A 20,887-nucleotide genomic window follows, 5' to 3' on the forward strand; every position below is an offset into this window, starting at 1 on the left:
GGCAGCTGGTGGCCTGCCTCTCATCATGCTGCCTGTAGCATCTGGGGACTTTGGGAAAGGATTGGTCTCACCCTCTGCTCAGCTCATTAGAACCAACAAGAGGACAGGGGTGGGCCTCTGGACTTCACTCAGAAAACACAAAATGATAGAAGTTGGCTCCTGCCTGCCTAATGCTGGAGATCCCGAAAGACTTACCCAAGGTGAGAGTGCCTGTTCGTGGCAGATCAGAATCTACTATCCTAATCCAGACCCTACTGTATCCGCCAAGTCCACCTTCTAGCCTGAGGCAGAATTTACGAATGTTCAGGGTGCCTGGTTTAACTGCTCACAGAACTGATTCTAAAGGCAGCATTCTAAATGTCTGGAATATGAGATATTTAAGATGATACATTTAACATAATGATCATATTTATATTTGTATACCAAGAATGATTGGCACATGAGAACAAATTTAATAAATCTGATAAATGATAAATAATACAACTTACCTGAGAGAATTATTTTTTAAATTGGACATCCAATGAGAGGAAATATTTTTCCATCATGATAATAATTTAAGTGGAAATTTTAGATCAAGTCCACTTTTGTGGACAAATACAGAACTGCACACCAATCTGAGAGAGGGAGAACACAGATTCTAAATTTATATTCTGAAAATGAATTAGGTCCTACTTCTCTCCATTCCAGTTATTCTTGTAAAGATACATCAGTTGAGTAAAGCCCTTTTTTCTAGCTTATCTAGTTGCATCTTATTAAATACTGGGATCATGCAGTGCCTCTGCCTCTTGGCAACAGACAGCGCAGGGGAATTCTTGGAAGAGTCATGAACTGCAAGATGAATTAAAAAACTCGTGCTTATCTAGTGTGCTGGATATAAACTATGAGCGTGAGGCAGTGGTTATATTTTTATTCTTTTAAAGGTCACAAAGGATAAATGATTACAATAACATTTCACCCACTGACTCTAGGTTTTTACTAGTAAATCCTGATGTTGATTTTAAAAGCTGCAAATCTTTTATTCACATATTTCTGGTTGGACCACAAATCCTTAAAAATCAAATCTTTCTGAATGAAGGATCTATGAAAATAGAGGATGAATTTCATGGGCTGTCAAAGCAAAAAAATGCTACATTTCAGAGTTATCATTGAATATGATATAAAACACCTGCTGGTAGATTATTTATATTCATAAAATTATGCTTCAGCAGTGGAAACTTTTCTAGAGAATAAAAATAAAATATCAACATGGCTTTTTTTAGAATTAGAAATTTTCTGCTTTAGAATTAGGTAGTGAAAAAATATTGTGGATAAATGCCCCAAACTATTTTTTTGACTCAAATATAATGTATGCTTTTGCATAGACAGACTAAGGTGGACCACTTTTTGCACAATATATTTTATCAATAATTACCATATTTTTGCTGGGGATATAGGAATTCATTTTTTAACTGTCTTTATTTTTCCACTTTTGGTTATTGTTCTTTTTTATACTTCCTTCCTAGATGTCACCAAATATAAGATTCCTCTTTCAGTCAGAAGATATTCTGTACAACATAGAAACTGGTGTACATATGTATCTATATCTATATAAATAGAAGTAAATATGCACACATTCACTAATCTACTACTTTAAGCCCTATAAATCACTTTTGCAAATAAGGATAACAATTATATGAGGCCAAATATTCTTCAAAGAACTGAAAATTTTTGTAAAAATATTTATATTTACAGATGGAAGATCAAAATATTCTGAAATAATTCCCACGTAAAATTTTAAATATATTTCCATGATCGCTCTGTTGCCCCCCCCCAATCTTGATTGTCATTTCCCTTTATTGGTAGAATAAGTTGTACCGTACATTTAACATCATGGCATACTGCAAAAGAGCATCTATAGACAGCAATTCCAATTTGGAGGCTGACTTAGGCAAATCACTTTACTTTTCTGAGCTGTTTGTAGCTCCCCACTGGGCCAAGTTAACCAAGATACTAATCTCAGAGTGTTGTTTTGATGGTTACAGCAATTATGGTTATTATTATTATTATTACTTTCCTTACACCTAACTTGAATAATGTCAGAAGCCCTTTGGCTAGTGGCTATTACGATGACTTAGAAGCCGCTTGAGGATATATATCACCAACTAGGAATGGAAAGATGATGCTGTTGGATAATGGAATAAGACAGATATTCAGGGAACATTTGAGGCAGAAGGAAAGATGCAGGCTCACAGCTCCCTTCTCAGATCCCATGAACTGGAGTTTAGGTTTCATTTACAACAGTACATAATCTCAGAGGCACATAAGAAACCTTGCCACCTCTGCTCAGTAAAATACAAATCACTGACTACCCGATTTTATTTTAGGCAGTTAGATAGTTAGTACATCGTTAATTCCTGCACATACTCAAGCTCAGTATCACTGTCAGTTCAGTTTTATTTCCAGCTTCTTTCAGAGATCCCTGGTTGGAGGTAAAGCCCTGCTCTCTGACTGTCTCTGGGTATTCTAAGGCAATATGAATTTTAGGAGCTCTTCTTTGAGGCAATTTACAACTCAAAACAGCAACACATTTTCTTTTCAGGACAGAAATACTGACAATAAAAATGGAGCAGCTCTGAAATATACATTACTGTAATTAAAGTGGCTTGCTCTTTGGAAACTCCTGAGACAAGACTTTATTGCAACAATTATTTAAGGATGAGCATAATAATTAAAGGCTCTTACTCAAAAGAGTATCAGTGCCAAGCTCTGGATGTCCTGTAGCATTTCTGACTACAGAATGTCGTCACTGGCAAATGGCTGTAGTCAGGACTCTCTGTGTCCTTCCCTTGACAACATGTAGACCCTGTGCCAGGCCAGCATGTGCTCAGGCTAGTGTTCCCTGGCACAGTGGTGGGAGCTGTCAGCAAATGGGCTTGGAAAAAGGCCTGGTCAAAAGTGGTTGGGTAAAAGTGATACTCTGCCATTTGAGGCAGAATGTCTATGAAGTTATACAAACTGTACACCTGTTTAGCTTTTTATGATCTAGTAGTTTTGCATTTTTTATTTGATCCTGTACTAGAATATGTTTTGTGGGTGTGAAGCACTACTATTTAGTCTGTGGAGCAGTGTTCTGTGAGACACCAGTTTAGGAAATGTTAGCTAGACATGTGCTTTTATTCTTAGCTGCTGGCATCTGCTCCACCTCTTTCAATTGTTTTGGAGTGATGCGCAGGCATTAGTATTATTCTTAAAGGCTCTCTTCTCAAGGCAAGTCTAATGTCCAGCCAAGGCTGAGAGGTTAGGTCAGGCCAGGTCCCTGACCTAGACCTACCACTTATGCATCCCAATTATCCCCTTACTAGTGCATGGAGTCAGAGATTGAATTAAAAAAAATCCGTTCAAAGTTCTTATATGTCAGAGAAGTTTTCTCTGAGGTCAGCTCTGGATCATTTTAGCTGATAGGCTGATTTGCTGTTTTCATGAGCCCATTCCTTATTATGCTTCCTTCTCTTTGAATGTGCAAGTTTTAGTGGGAAGGGGCAGGCCATCTGCTCCACCCGGAACTTTTCCTGAAACATGTACCTGCTGATATGTGACTTTATATAAGTGAGGAATACCTCTTCCTCATAAGAGATGGTGAGCATCGTTGTAGATGAATCTTCCGAGGCTTTCTCTGCAGTTGATGATAGTCTCTCTCCCACTGAGATAGTGAATGCTGGAAGCCCCAGAGATGTTCATCATTTGGTTATTTCCCAGGGACATGGAAGCTGGGGTAGAAACCTGGGAGCTGAAGCCTCTGAAAGCCTTGTCTAATGCAGATTTCTGGCTCTGAATTTGCACCTTGTGTCTGAGCTTTTTTAAAGTTTGCAAAAAATAGAAAACATATCTCCTCTTCCTTAAATAAGGAACTAACACTTACTGATAAAGAGAGACCAAAGTGAAAGGGTAGATAATTTTATAGATTCATTTTCATATTCTGTTAAACAAATGAGATTCTTTATCTTTTCCATTTAAGGGTATAGGAGAATTTAAAAAGCATTTGATATTTTTTGAGCATCTACAGTGTGCCAGGATAAATTCAGGTTCTTTCTATACTGTTATCCCATTTAATATGTACACAATCCCTTGGGGCAGTTCATTTTATCCCACTTTGTAACCATGGAGACTTACAAAGGTTAAAACATTGCTCACTGTCATGTGGCAAGTGTGAGGCAGAGCTGGGTTTTGAGCCCATTTTTAGTGTAGGTGATGGCTAACTGGGCAGAGAGTCATTCTCCACCTAAGTGACCTGTTGGAATCCAGAACGTTGCAGAGTTTCATCGTACCAGCATCTCGATTCTCCATTTATTTTGTATCATCTCCAAAATAGTATCTGAATTTCATAAGCAAAATAGTCTCTGAATTTCTCCTCAATGCTTGAAATAAGACACTGGCTTTGAAACAAAAAAAAGTGTTGATGCTGTGAAGAATATAGCATGCTTTCTCCTGAGTTCATGTTTCAGTACTTAAAAAATCCACAGGAGTGAAAGCAGACGTGTGCAATATGAGCTTGGGTTAGACCTGGGCTCAAATCTTACAGTGACTTAGTAACTTTATGAACTCAAGTGACTTATTTGACTTCTTTAGACGTCAGTGTCATCATCCATGAAGTGAGATAATCATACTATTTATCTCATAGAGTTGCAAAGAAGTAAGATTACAACTTAGGTCTCCTGAGTTTAGTTTCCATTAGAAACATAGATGCAAACATGCAAAAGAAGATCTAAATGTTATGAGCTTTTCAAGGCTTGTCATCCTTGAAGCTCAGGCAGAGTCACAGGTTTTGTGTCATTTATTGACTGATTAATTGAATCAAAAATTTATTAGGGGGGCCAGGCATGATGAAGCTCAGGGGTGCTGTGCCTGCCTGGCACTTTGATTCCTGGTACTGGGAAAAAAATTCATTGCTTTATTCATTCAACAAATACTTTACTGAGCACCTACCATGTATTAGGTGTTTTAAGTTCTGCAAATATAGAAGTTTTAAAGTAGCTTAGACTCTACCAAAGGTAAATTTGACTGTATCATTATTTATATGCATTAGAGGCTTACAGAAATAATAGTCACATACTAATTGATTAGTGTCTACAGAATTAATATGCATGTAATAGTACTGGATCTATAGTTAGCATGCTACCCATTATTAATTATAATTACTATTAATTATGGCTAATTTCCAATCTGACTTTCTAGAAAGGCAGACAGCTCCTTCCCTCCATTTTGTTACTCAAAGCAAGCAGTTAGCTGATGTCCAGGTGAATCAGCAATGAAGATTTTATACTAAGTGAGCACTTAACAATCAAACTATTCAGTGTGCCCTAGACTCAAGTCCTCAACCAATGACAGGAGGTGTATGGGTTCCTGGCATTGAAGCACTTAGAGTTTAACTATTTTTCATTATTGAGAGAAGATGCCCATGACAAGAGGCTGGGTCTTCAGCAAGAACTGGTTTCATCTCATTAAGAATTTATATTTTGGGCTGAGGAGGTACCTCAGGGATAGACACTTGGCTACTTTGTGTGAGGTTTTGGGTTCAAGCCCCAGCACTCAAAAATGTGGGGTTTTTTGTCTTTTTCACAGCTTATTCTTTTCAGAGTATTCCCTAACTGCTTTGATTCACATGTGCATCCAGTCAATATTAATTTTCTCTGTTATAATGACAACAAAAGAATAAAAACAGAAAGAAGGAAACTTTACTTTCCTCTGTGGATTGGATGGACCCACATGAGAGAGAAATTACAGTAGGCCGAATAGCCTTGGAGCTTGCAAAGCCCAAGCAAACCTAACTTGATCCTTGGCTCTCTCTTTGTTTTCTCTGGGAGAAAAGTTCAATCTCAAGAGCTAAGTAGAACGAAGAACTTTTTAAAGGCAACGTAATTCACAAGATCAGATATTGATAAAGTAACTTTGGAGATTTACTTTGCATTTAGAAAACCCACTCCACATGGCACTCCAACCTCTAGCAAAGAGAAGCTTCATTGTTTCCACATCAAAAAGCACTAAATCATTTCCTGCAGGACCCACACTCACCAGTGCTTCCTTTCATCTAGCAGATAAGATCCAGGACCAGCATCTATGTTTTATGCACTTTAAAACAAACACAGCAGATTAAAACTACCTGGCTGATGTAGTGCCATTCTTTTACATTTGATTTTTATTTGAGGGGAGGATGAAAATACCATACTTTATACTATATTTATAAAAAACTACATTTGTCACTGAGAGGCTCCTTTGTCTAAACATCTGACCCCTACCCCATGCGGCATCTTGATCTTCACAGCAAGGGCCATCTGCATTTCTACCATCCTCCTTTCCAGCTGACAGTGAGAGAGCCAATGAAATACTTCTTCCTGTTGCTGGGTGACTGCGTATATTTTGAAAACAAGTCCCATAAATGCACAGCTTAAAAGGCCTCCATTGGCTGGTTGGGCTTTCTGTGCAACACTGACGCATTAAGGCTGGCAGAAAAGTGACAGGTGGGAATAGCTACCCAAATATATTACTGGCCTGATGTTCTGCAGAAGAGGAAAACCATTTCAAGGCTGAGTGACAACTATAACATACCCTGTCAGAAGAAAAATAAATCTCCTGGAGTCTACATTCAGGCATTGAAGAACAGTTAAGGGAATACTGCAGGGACCCCCCCCCAAAAAAAACAACTCAAAGTTGTCTCACCCTCACATACCCTGTTTTTCATGGTCTGACGAGCAGCTCTTCCTGTCCAAGAAATATATGGATATTTCTACACATCTTTTGTAGAATATGTATTTATATATTTTAAATTCCAACTTGTACATTCAGGAAATAATTTTCAATAGTATCAAGGAGGACTTCAAAATTTTTCTCTACCTCCTTGTCTCTAGCATCCTCTCCTTCACCTTTGTCCCTTGACCTTCAAGTCCAAAATTCTGGCAGCCACAGGATGTGGTCAGTGTCTGGGGCAGCACTGGATGCAGTTTATCTCATTCTGTTCACTTAAAATATTTGCATCCTGATGGGAGGATAAGCACAGTCCTGTCTAAACAGCTTGGTCTTCATCTTTGCAGCCAGAGAGAATTGTTTGGATACAAGTAACTGCTTTTGCGAACACCAGGTTAACTGTTCACACACAAATCTGCCAAAGAGCCTCTAGGAAAGAATGTCCTTCGACTAATTGAATTCTAATAGGCCAGGAAGTAGATTAGAAATTGAGCTATTTTACTATGAGTTTCAAACACTGGGCGTAGGGATGTTTGGCCTATTTGATCTGCTTAATTATCCTGTAGGCCCTAATTAATTCATAATGACATGACTACTCAGAGGAAACCTGTAGGTTATTGGTTGATCTAGCTGAATGGACCTTATTTCTGGTTATATGTCAGAGACCCCAGTGCTAAAGCACAATATAAAGATGCTGGTGTGATATGACCCAAGGAGTCATTAGTAAGGAGTTCCTGGGTCAATTTAATTGGCATGTCCATGGAAGTTATAGATATTTGCCTTCTAAAATTTGGGTGTTAGCCAAATCAGAGTGATTAGGAGTGTGAAAATAGAAGTGTTTTAAGGACATAATAGAACATTCTATTTAATAATATGATCCAATCAACATTTCTGGGGAAGCCACTTCAGCAGGTAGATTATTTATGTCACCCAGTGTCTACATGCTGTGAAGGGGATTTGTGAGGATTTTGCCTGTGTCTCAGAAGTGCCTCCTTGCCACAAAAGAGGACATGGGAGGTCTTATTGGGACTGAAAGTTATGTGCATGGATATCTCACCTGTGAAGTCAGAAATGATACTCTGTCTGGTACATCTCTCCTCTCTAGAGGAATTGGTACTTCTTCCACGCTAAGCACCTGTTTCTACCTGGAAGCTGACACCTTCTTCTATGAGCAAACCTCTCCTCACAGCCTACAGGTACATAAATCAAACTGAATCAATCAGAAAATGTTCCTCAGATTCTCTAAACTGCAACTCAGGATCATTCTTTTCTAGAGGGTATTGCTGAAAGATGAGAAAGTAAGGCTCAGACAGAAGCCACATTTATCCTTTTGTAAAGAAAGCCCATCTGCAGTGAACAGTCTGGAGCCCTATGCTGCAATGTAAGGATCTGCACTGTTGGGTAAAGGTGCTGCCTGGATGTCTAGTGAGGTCACCATGATCAAATGGTTCCAAATACAACACTTGGCTTTGTGGAAGAATATTCCACGGTGTAGTCTGTCCTTTAGGTATGCACTACCCTCCCATTTGTAACCCTTCAAATGGGTTATGTCTTCAAGCTCATGTATTACACAGAGGAAGGACATTTTCCAACTGACATCCCATTTCACTCTGCCTTCTCATGAGAAAATTCCCACGTGGGAGAGGAAGAGCTCATGTGGGGCCAGAAGTTCTGTCTACCTCAATGCAGATGGTTGTGCAGACCCTTGATTTTTCTAAATGATCAGCCTTTCTCTTAGACACAACTCGTAGAATTAGACTAAAACCGCTGCAAGGAGATCACTGATTGTTTGAAAGATATTTCAAGTAGAAACAAATTTCTCCATGGTTTTAAAGGGAGGGCAATTCCTATGGTGTTTTTTTTTTTCATATTGTAACAAAGTAGTCATAATCACCACCCCCTTCTCCTTCTTTTCTGAATTCTGAATGTTTCCTCTTGGTGGAGAGGGGGAGAGCACAAAGTGTTCCTCCTCAAAAGTCGCTTCAGTGTTTCATAGTTGTTTGATAAGCTTGAGCCCAAGAGTGAGGACAGCCAACTGTTCCTACAGAAAGCATCAAAAGCTGGCTTTCTCCAGAATCCCTTTCTGTCTCTGGAAAGGCCAGAGGTGAATTATAACATATGTTAGGAAATGAACCTAGTAGCAAGAAGAATGAGATCAGTCAGCACAAGAATGTTTTGGGATTTACCCTTTGGAGGGAAAAACTGTTGTCAGATTCCCCCAACCCTGTCCCTCACAGTTGGCACTGCAGAGTGCTGACAGCTGAGGAAGCACACTGCTCAAACATTGAGGCTGTGTTAACTTATAAACTATGGTATCTTAAGAATAAACACACATATTCTAAAGGGATCTGAAGGGACCTGTTGGGATCTGAACTCATCTATCAAGTAACAAAGCTAAGATTACATGAAAGCTCATAATCAGACCATAAGGATAGGGCCTAGTGAAAGACAGGCAGTTAGAAAGCAAAATGAGTCCATCATTTCAAAAAAGAGTATGACAAATTCGTTGCCCTCACTAATACCTCAATTTTTTTTTTGGCACCGGGGATTGAACTCGGGATCTTGTGCTTTCAAGGCAGTCACTGGAACCACTGAGCTAAATCCCTGGCCCCATACCTCAATTTTTAAATTTGTACATTTTGATTAGCTGGACATCTCTCTGCGTGTCTAAGTTTAATCATCTGTAAAATAAGAAAAATAATAGTAGGATTGAGATGACAATCAAATAGGTTAATACAGGTAAGGCACCAAAAAGAGGCCTAGCAAGTGAGGAAATGGTCATTAAATGTTTGTTGTTTTCCAGGTGACTGTCACACTGAGTGGACTGAACATATATTGAGGAGGGGAATTCAATGAAAGGGCCACAGGAACTTGGGCCTCCAAACTGGCAGTGTGGGTTCTCCATCAGCTGCCTGATACATAAGTGGGATACAGTCACTTACAGGTCACTTTCAAACATTCAGCAAAATGAGAGCTAGGAAAGCACTTTCCTAGCAAGAATGCTGCAGCTCTAATAGCGTTACTCTGGGTAGATAGCAATATTTGAAAGTATATAATGATTGCTATTGTGTTAGCCTACATATAAGCCCAGGAAATATATTTTAAAGTCCACCCACCTGCAGGTGCTTAACCACAGAAGAGTATTTAAGCCTCTTATCCCTGGATGGGTTGAGCAATGCCTGACTTTGTAGGGTCTCACCAGCCCTTCACATGCTGTCTCTTTCATGGGTGTGGGTTTGATTATACTGAGCCTTGGGAGTACCTGCATGTGCCACCCTGGGGCAGCTTCTAGGACCAACTCTGAGGCCCTACTTAAGGTTAGAAGGTAAAATCTATTTTGAGCTTAGATCCCTTCTACAATGTGGTCTTGTTGGAAGGCTTTTAGAGTTTTTTCATTGTAGCAGATTTTCAATGTTTATTAAATTTTTAATCCCTTCCACTCTGCCTTAATTCTTCACTAAATTCCTTTTAGTTTCAACCAAACATCTGAGGCCCTGGCCTCAGCCTGGATTACATGACAGTCTTTGAATATTCTCTGTGGCTATGGTTCATTATCCTGAGTTTCATTCCTTGGTTTTATGTATGAGCCTCAAATCCAGAAACAGCAGAATCTAGCACAGGTACTATGTTATTGACTCTGCATGTTCTGATGCCTGGCTAAGGTGGTGCCATTGTCAACTCTATGAATTATTTCTAGGGAAGCAAAGAGCCCCCAGAGTTACCAGTTCACCAACATGCAGCATTTCCAGTAGGAGAGAATGCTTAATAGCTCCACCAGCTCTGGCCATGAAAGCAATGTATTTGAAGGGTTAGAGGACAGCCACACAGACAGCTAAATTCAAGCCCTGTGATGCATGCATGCTGCAATTATACACAATAATAAAGATAATTAATGGAGCATTGACCTGCTGACCTCTGGATACCTACCGCACCACATCATCAATTTCCAGCCCCTGCACGCTGCTTCCCCTGCCGCTGCAGGCTGCCTCACACAGGTATAACAAGCACAAGGGCCTTACCCTGGCTTTGTTCATGAGGCCCAACCAAAGGGCAGATTTCCCCGGGCCTTTCTCCTCATGCCTGGACAAATGAATAAGCTGCCTGTGTCACTAACGTATTCTAGGTCATGCACACACACCAACATTATTATATCTCGAAATTACTTTTAAATTACTGTCTTTTGGGCTTTAACCATTTTGCTAAATACATTGCTCAGGAAATTCTTATGTGGAGCAAGGATGGCACCCAGTGGCCAAAGTGTTTCAACTCAGACTCTGTTTTCCTGCAGATTTTCCATTTCCTTATCTCTTTGAAGACAATGAATTGCCTGGAGAATCTTTCCCAAACCAGAGTTGAAACTCTGACTCACATGGTTATCTCTCTAAACTGAAGAAAGTGTGCATGTGTACACACACACACACACACACACACACACACACACACACACACACACCAATTGAGACCATACTAGGTCAATTCAGAATAACAAGTTTAAATTTTTAAAAACTTACCATATGTTAAAATCATCTGATTTAAGGGCCGGGGATTTAGCTCAGTGGTTCCAGTGCCTGCCTTGCAAGCACAAGGTCCTGAGTTCAATCCCCAGCCTGCCCCACCCCCCAATCATCTGATTTCAGATAAGCAGAATACAATTCATTGTGTCCTTAATATCAAGTATCACTATAGGAAACATTATACAAATATAAATCCAGCCTCACATTCTTCACCTGGTGTCTTCCCTTAAATAGTCTGTAGTTCATAAGTTCTTATGCCTTAAACATAAGACTTTATCTCCTCACAAGTGCTTTATCATTAAACTGATGTCCAGAATCTCATATCCTTATCTTTCTTACAAGGTAACCTGGCATGCCTGGAGAGCTCAGGATAATAAAACAGGACTGTTCTTTTTCCTTTGAGCTTTCCAGATGTCGAGAGATTTCTATGGAGCTAGATAGCCAATCAGACTAAGGAAGACAGTTGAGATGTCAGAATAATGGATCATACACCCTCTTGCTAAGAATGATGCAAAGTCTTCATAATGTTTGCTGTTTTCAATTTCCTTAGGTTTCTAAACAGTCTGAAATCCCAGGGTAAGAAGCTGCATGGCTGGTACAACCACAGTCCCAAGGGAAGTCTCTACAAAACAGCACTATATATTAATTACCCAAAGAGTTCTGTGCCTAGTCTCTTTAAATGAATATGGTATGTTAAGTTCAGCCAAAAATTATTTCTCAGATATCATCATCGTCATTCATGGTTATTTGGCCCCAAAACTATCAAAATGCCACTAAGGGTCCAAAAATAATAGCAGAATCAAAAGAAATAAGAATAAAAATCCATGATATTGTTTCCATTTTCTTACTCAGCCATTGTCTTCCAGGTCAAAACAGAACATTGGGGAGGAAAAATCAAAACAGATGGGTACTCCTTTCTTACTGTTTTTTTGATTCTTAGTAGCTTCATATGTATAATTGGGCTATGCTAACACTGCCCTCACCAAGAGGTTGAGAGGCTTAATAAAATGTGAGGACCTTTTTTATATACACTATAATTTCTTAGTATTTAAGACATTATTGCTATTTAAACATTTATTTATAGGTAGCATCAGTGTATAGTTTCAAAACTGATGAGATTTAAGGCTTGTCTTACCTAAAGTAATCACTTATCTTCCTCATGAGCATTATCGCATTTTATTACCCCTTGTTATAGCTCCTGTCTAGCTGTCCCCTCAAGGCCTCATGCAGTTATTGGTGGTGCTTTTTCAGAGGTGGCTGGATCTAGAGTGTGTGATGCTGGGATTGATGCATGGTCCAATGCTAGGCTCAAGGGCACTAGGAGTAAGGGTGTGAGTGCTACCCGCCCTAAGTAGTAGCCTGAATAAGATATAAAGGATAGAAAATGCTGTGCTCATCCCTTGTGGCTTTGCTACTTTCTGGCTGCCATGAACTGTTTCTCCTCTGCGATGCCTGTGTGCTATGGCACCCTGCCTTGGAGTCAGCCAATTATGGACTGAAACCTCTACCAACTGTGAGCAAAATAAACTTTCCCTCCCTTAACTTGTGGATGTTGGGTATTTTGTCTCAGCAACGAGAAAAGTAACTAAGATACCCCTAAAATATGATACAGTCATGAGGGACTTCGGAAATTACTTGTAAAATGTAATTAAATCAAGCTGAGCCAAGTCTTCTATTAAACACCCAAATTCTTAAACAGAGCTTAAATTCAAACCTTTGAGTATTCAAAATCATAAAAATCCCAAGGTGTTTTGTCAACATTTATGTTGCTTTGTGTTTTATTATCCCCTTACCACCCAGAGATAAATTTTATGACTCATAAAAATTACAGCATTTTATAGCTGAAAATGGCTTTGTTTTGCAGATGAGGAAACTCGAAGCCCTTATAATTTAAATAAAGTAAGAGGGTGATAGCTGCTTTTTCTCTGGACATATTGCTCACTCTTGTCCTCCTGCATCCATGGCCTCACGAAGACTTCATAAAGAGACAGCTTTAATTCCTGAATCTGCAGAAAACCCTGAGGTCAGACATTCTCTGTGCACTTTGCATTTTATGCAGAGCCTGGAGACCAATAGAATCATGATTCAGGAACATTTTTAGGATTCCAGATGTATCCATTTTCAATTAAGTAAAAAATATAAAGAACTACCAAACCAGTACATGATTTGAAAATAGCTAGGAAAGATAGGATCTAGGATGATGCAAAAGAGTAAATGTAAATACAACAAACTATTAGGCATTTTGAGGACTGAGAAGATAAAAGGCTTTTAAAAAGTGTAGTCAGCAGGGTGGTAGTAGCAGGATACACAAGTGAAGAATCTTATTTAATAGTAAAGAAATTGCTGAAACAACCAAAAAACGAATGGCAAGAAGCTTCTGCCTGCAGCAGAGGAGACATGATGTCACTATGGAGCACTCCAGAGAGAACAGGGCTGGCACTTATCCTGCACAAAGAAAAGGGAATCCCTTTATTTTCATATAGTTTATGCTGTGTAGGGAAACCAAGGAACTAACAGCCAAGAACATAAAACAAGTGTTTTCAACAACATAAAGGAAGGGTTGAGGCAAAATTTCCATACATTCGTTTTGTCATAGGCCCTCAATTTAAGTTTACCCATTATAATTTTTTCTGCCATAAAAATGACATTTGAATGAATTGGGTCACAAGGTAGAAATGTTTCAGCACCTATGTACAAAGCATGGCTGTAAGTAATGTAAAGATTACAAAAATGAGTAAGATAAGGATTTTCCCCTAAAAATGATCCTAGTTTAACCATTTGATTGGACTGGTGCACAAAGCTTTGTAGGTTTGATAAAGATGGCAAGTGAGAAAGTCACTTTTGCCTGATGAACAGCTAGAACGACTTCCTGGGGGGGGATGCCTTGAGCAGGATAAGATGGACTATTAGGACTTTTTTTTTTAGGTGGTACTGGGGATTGAACCTAGGGCTTTCACACTGAGTTACGCCCCCAGACTCTTTTATTTTTTTTTCTGAGGCAAGGACTTGCTAAATTGCCTAAACTGGGCTGGAACTCGTAACTTCCTTGCTTCAGCCTCCCAGAGTGTTAGGATTATAGGTATTTTCCACCACACCCGGCTCTGCTCTGATTGTTAGGACTTTGACATTCAGAGGTAGAGATAAGGATGGGATAGAGGTAGGAAAGGGCAGGGAGTGGGCAGAAACATCAAATAGAACTAGTGAAGGGGAGTAAATGGGACCAGAAACAGGTTGGAAAAGTGAACTGGAGGTGAGAGTTCAGAGTGCTTTTAATGTCCAGCTAAAGAACTGAAATGGCGGAATCTAGAGGCTTAGAGAAGAGGCTAAGCTTTGTGAGCAGGAACCTGGCATCAGCAGAACAGTATTGTACTGGCGGCTGGGTTCAGGGTGGATTTGAGGGAGGGTGCAGAACTGAAGCGGGGACCAGGCCAGTACTTCCTCCTTCCTACTGTCCTTCCTGGGAAAGTAGACCTTCACCGTGACCTTCTGAAGACAGTGTCTGCTTTGTTTTCAAACGGAAAGAAGTGACAAGTAGTGTCTGTAGCAGCTGATGACCCCAAGGAGGCCCAGGTCATCCCAGGATGTATTTGGGTCAGGCAGGTCCTGGAAGGTCCCCCTCGGCAGCGCTTACCTCAGCAGAACCAGAGACCAGCCTGGGCTTGCAGACCTGCTCCCGCGCACCAGGCCTCCCTCCCCAGGATCTTCGATACCCAAGAGTGACAAAGTGCAACCATCCTTTTTCTGATGTGGCAGTTGATGAAGACACAATTCATAAAGAGAGGCAGCCTTTTGGGCGCACAGCACGCCGCCGCATATTTATGGGCGCGGCCTGCCTGCGCTGCCTGGCTCAGGGAGTTTGCCCTTTTGTGTGCTGATGCGGCTCTTTCCTCCGCATTCAATTTCCCGGTGAAGGTTCAATAACTTTCCCTGACGGTAAAAGAAACTCGGGTATTAAACTTGGCATAAATACTATTTAAAGTCAAAACAACCTCCTAAATTCAAGAGGCGGGGACAAGGGAGGTGACAGAATAGCTTGGGTGTACGGTGGCACCCAACTCCCACGCGGGTGGCCGCGAGCTCATCTTTTAAATCACCGTGGAAATAAACTGAGGCGCGTGGCAAAGCCGTTCCTGAGATGTCCGAAGGTGGCATTTCAGAAGCTAAGAACCAACAGCGGGATTGTAGAGAAACAAAAGAAAGCTCCGGTTCTCTCGGTGGCACCGAGGTCCTGGGTTATCCTGGGCTGCAGAGGAGCCTCTTCAGGAGCGCTACCCCGAGGGAGAGGGGCTGGAGCTGGAGCTGGAGGTGCCTCCGCCCGTCCCGGAGCCCTCCTCCGTGGCCTGCGCCACGTCCCCGCCTCGGTACACCCTGGGTCTCCTCGGATGGGTAAAGGCTGTGATGTCACTGCTGTCTGCTGAGTGAGAGGCTGCCGCAAGGACTGGGCTTTTGCGTGCTTGGGGAAATGGCCAGGGCAGTGGCTTGCACGCCGGTCTTTGTGCCAATTAGGGAATGGAGCGCCCTCTGGAGGGTCAGGTGCTGAAAGGCATCCTCAGCCCCGGCCAGCGCCCACTGTCTGCGGCAGGCACAGGGTAGACACCTCTGCTGGAATAGACCTAAGAGGACCTGAAGCTGGAAGCTTATAATATGAAGAAGACTGACTGTTTCATGGATCAAAGCGATTTGATTTTTTCAAATCTAAATTACTGAATAATAATAATTACAGTAAGGCCTAGTAAATAATATCCTATGCTCAAACTGCAGAGGAGGTAGGAGGAACCCAGTTCGGACGAGGCCTGTTCTTTCGGCATGTAAATGTCACAAGAGTATCCATTCTTGATACTTTGTTTTGTTTACCTTACCAGGATATTAATTTTTGACCTAGGCATTAACATTAAAAACTTGAAATATCGAAGAGGTAGTCGAAACCCAAACAACCAACTTGAGTTATTGATGTTTAATTATGGAGGCAGTTACAGTGCTGTAAAGGAGCTCATCTCTGATTGCAGCTGTAACCCAGGCAGTTCTAAATGAAAAGAAGGGATGTTGGAAGGTGGCAATATAACACGAGAATGTCCATGAGTTGATTTTAATTGGTAAACAGGCAGTATATAGTGATAACCATTTGATCTGTCCACTGCATTGGAATCCAAGGAAAGTACATAAAATCACAGGAGCATATAATTGGTGTAGTAAACTCATTTTCTTATGTTATCACAGCTGGCATCTTCAGGTTATTAAAAGCCTTTCAAACCAGTCATCTTCAAAGAGATCTAATTGTCAATATGGTCTTTATACATTATTCCTGTTAGCACAGAGATGAAGAGATATAAACAGGCACTAAAATCTGCACAAATCTTCTATATACAGTTTTCTTATTTCAAGTTCATGGAAGATGAGTACATAAATGATGAAGATAAAAACCCATTCTGTAGGTCCTGCTTTCCTCTTTAGATGCACAGGCTAATCAATCCATAGAGAATAATTTCTTAACACTATAACCTGAATTAGACTTTAAAAAATAGTTATAATTCACTAATTACCAGAAGTTTTGTGGTCTTTTTGTGTGGAGGTGGCCCTACAAATAGGACTATTTCTGTCATGTAGAGGCTGTATCAGAATTAGGAAAAATAAGCCTCAGTTCTGACAGTTCTGTTGGATGAGCACAGTTCCACTTATTCTGGCTGGACAGTCCCAGACACTTCTAGAAAGGTTTGCACATTCTAATGCCTCTCACCCATCCAGCACTCAATCCCTCAAGGAGATTTTTTACCAACAGAAAGAATAGGATTATTAGTATAAAACAAATCAGAAACAACCCCTTCCCCATGTCATCCTTGAAAAGGGAAAGGAATCTCCCAAAATGAAGGGGTGTGAAATATGTAGACCAGATATGAGGAGGCAAAGTTGGTATCAGCCCAGTGTTAATTTTTATTAAAGATTTACTAAACATTTAATTTTATATGAAATCTATCCTCTAGGCCACACAATATAAATACAAACGGTAGCAAATTAAGATAGGATCTCTATCCCTCCCCCTATATCTGGGCATCTTCAGGGTCAATATTACATGTCCTTAATATGTGACCACTTAACCTGCAATGATGCCTCCAGCCTCTGCTGGTTATACTGGTAAGGAGGGCTCATGCCTTTGGTCTGTAGTGATCTTTTCTTCCATGGGCTCTGCTCATGTGTGCTGCTGATACTCTGGAAACTTATGCTGTTGGGAGCCCATGACGCACCGACACCATCACAAGGTCCATGCCTTTCCTGTTTCTTCATGTTCTCAGCTAAGAACTTGAATCTACGAGTGAGACAAATCTCATACTGAACTTGGCGTTATCTAGACAATGAGGTCTGTTAGCTCAATTTCCCATTAGGAAGAATTCTTGATTCAGGAGGGCTCTCAATCTCCCCTGTAAGTAACCACATCTAACTGTTTTCTCAGACATTGCTGCATCCCAGATGTGGTGCAGCTTGGACTCCAGCTGAAGTCTGGGATAGGTATGTGGACCTTTGACCTCCCGAGTTTTTCCACCAGTAGATGATGAAATCAATTTCTCCTCCAACATGGGCTTAATCTCTGAATTCTGATAGTTCAACTCGGAAAATTTCATGGATAACTCTGATTCTATGTTTGCAATCAGGTGACTGGATAATTTTTAAAATTTTCAACTATGTCTTTAAAAAGTACTACAGATAGCAAAAGTTATGACATATTTGAATATAAATAGAGCTTGTCTGTATATATTGGTCAAAACAACACTTTTTTTACTGTTATTTACACTGTTAGAAAACTGTCACTGCATATACTCTAGCCTGGAATTTCTGTAAATTCTTTTCACTGTCTGTATATAGGATTATTTTAAGCTCACCACATTTTAATGTTATTGCTGCAGTTACAATAGACATCAGCTATCAATTATGATAATGTTTTATTTACTTTCTATATCAAGAAAAAGCCATTTGGTTAAAATTATCTACTATATCTCAATTACACTGTCATAGGATACTAGCTAATATCTTTCAGGATAAAAATCTGGTAGCAAATTAATTATCAAGTTAATAATCTTGATAATTTGAAGATGAAATAACCCTTTGTTCTCAAATTTAAATACTTCATATTTTTTAGTCTGCTTGTGAGCTGACAAAATAAATGCATAGCAAATTCTAAGACAATAGCATTTTCCCTACTCTAAGCAAAGAATTAAGTCTGGATGTAGACCTACAACCTCTAGAAAGTAGACAGCTATGGATCTTGGCCTGCTGTAGTTCTGGTCTGGGATTTAGCTCAGTGGCTTTGCCGCCTGCTGCGCAAGCGCAAGAGCCCGAGTTCGATCCCTGGTACCAAAAAGAAAAAAAAAAAATAACAAATACAATAATAGGACATTATGCTAACATTTTAGCAAGAACTGGGTATTTCCATAAATAAGATTGCTAGGTAACTAAACTTTTAAATTTCACTTTAACTGATATATAAAATTGTGCATGTTTATAGGATATCATGTGATATTTTGATACATGTTTACCAAACTTTATTAATGCTAAAAAGCTTTTAAATATTTTTGATGGAAATATTGACAGTGTATATTAAATAAAAATAAAATAACTATATAGTATCATATTTAATTGTTTTTGAGTTCTAGAATACTGATGTTCTTTGGATTTAGTCATTCATTCATTTAGCCATTCATTCAATCATTCAACAAGTATTTATTGTGTTACTATTTCCAAGAACCATAAAAGACAGGAGATTTAGAGCAGTGAATAAAATATACAAAACCCCCTCCTCTAATGGAGCTTGGATTCTAGTTCATATGTGAATGTATACCCCAAATTTAATGTGTTGGAAGTTTGGTCCCCAGTGCAAGGTGTTGAAACATGAGACGCCTTGGAGGTGACTGAGTCATGAGGGCTGTGCCTTCCTGAATGGATTAGTCCATCCCTGGACCAATGGTTTATTGCAAGAGTGGCTTTGTTGTAGAGCAGCACTCTCTGGCTCACTTGCTGTATCTTGCCACATTATGATGTAGCAGGAAGGCCCTCCCCAGAGGCTGAGCAGATGCCAGTGCCATGCTCTTGGATTTCTCAGCCTCCAGAACCATGAACTAAATAAACCTCTACTCTTTATAAATTACCCAATTTTGGATATTTTGTTATAGTAACTGAAAGCAGATGAAAAGAGTATGCAGAATGTTTGGCTTTACAGCATACAGGCCTTGACTGGTGTGGTCTGGGTTGCTCTGTCTCCTTCCTCTGATGTCAGCAGTCACCCGCATTGCCTCTCCTGATCTGGGCTTCCATTGCAATTCTTTTACCTAAGCATCTGTCTAACCATATCCCTGGGTGGAGCTGCCGAAGCAGATCATCACATTCCTGTTGTACATGTGCTGCTCCTCACCCTTTTTGAGGAAATCTACCCCTACTTTCATTGTTTGAGTTCTTGTTTGTTCCCTTTTGTTGTTCATATGATTCAATTCCAATGATTCAATTAACAAGTTCAGATTCTATTTTTTTTCTAGGAGGATGAATGTATTTATGTGCAAATGAGATGCTTGGAAGAATAGCTATCATCAAGTGATACTGTATATTAATATTACAATATGAAACATGGTCTAATGCAGACACCAACATTTTGAAGGAGAGAAAAATATATTTCCTTATATTATATTTTGACCACTGCTAAAACCTACCTGGTCAGAGTGCAGGGAGATGAGTGTGAATTCTGAACTGCATTTAAGGAAACAATAGTGACTAAGATGAAAAAGAATGTCTAAGACTCATTCATAGATGCAGCAGACATTGGAGCCAGGAGGTCACCCTGGGCAACACAGCAGCACGGTGGTTATGAACACAGTGGTTCTGGGATTGCTATTCCCCTTATAGTTCACCCTGGCTACGCAGCATTGGCATGCCTCAGTTAGGTAAAGTATCTTATATTGTCCCTGGCACACAGTAAACAGTTGGTAAATGTTAGCTATTATGATCTCAGTCTTTCAATTTTTTCCTGATGTACTGCTTACCTAACAAATAGTAAGAAATGCTGAATCATTTAGATGGTCAAGAAAGGGCTCTCTTTTCCCTTCTGAAATGTAAAAACCCAAACACACTCTGGCCAGTTTTATTCCCCACCCTCCCACAAGAAGGACCATAGAGGCAAGTAAGAACAGGTCAAGCAGCTAGGCCAACTTTAATTTCATGCACTAATAGTACGGCAATTTCCTTCTTACCTTAAACTTGTCAACTTCAGCTTTTGAACATGTCGCATGGTATGACAACACCTGATTCAGAACAAAAGAAAAGAACTTCAATAACTAAACCTGAGGATATTTTCTGAAATTCTCCTGCTTACAAATATACCTTGATCCTGTATAGCACCTTGATATAACAGTGGATTTAAAAAAAATGATTTCCTTCTTTTTATTAGTATATGTTTACAATATATAATAAATACATTAATCATGAGTAATTGATACATATACATATAAGAAGTAAAAAGGATCAAAATGTGATATGTGTAACACTGGATTTTAATGTATGACAAGAGATTTCTATTAATCGTCGAATGAAAGGCTAATTATTTTATATCAGGATTTTCTATAGGTTATTCCATTAAAGGGAGACTGATGTGGTTCAAGACTACAGTTCCCAAATAATGT

At 39.8% G+C, this 20,887-nt stretch overlaps 1 protein-coding gene across 3 annotated transcripts in view; it reads right to left on the minus strand.

The window, feature by feature from the left end:
* Positions 1–20,887, minus strand: part of Pde11a (phosphodiesterase 11A) — a 514,960-nt gene that overhangs the window by 120,887 nt on the left and 373,186 nt on the right. For all 3 annotated transcript variants that reach the window (XM_087200903.1, XM_004857742.4, XM_087200900.1), the window contains exon 10: positions 20,459–20,509. In XM_087200903.1, coding sequence (XP_087057029.1) covers positions 20,459–20,509 — 51 coding nt within the window. The remainder of the gene's footprint in view (positions 1–20,458; positions 20,510–20,887) is intronic.

The sequence above is a fragment of the Heterocephalus glaber genome, unplaced genomic scaffold (assembly GCF_053883595.1).
Source record: "Heterocephalus glaber isolate CG9 unplaced genomic scaffold, H.glaber_assembly_v1.0 deba00000347, whole genome shotgun sequence".
In the NCBI taxonomy this organism is placed as follows: Eukaryota; Metazoa; Chordata; class Mammalia; order Rodentia; family Bathyergidae; genus Heterocephalus; species Heterocephalus glaber.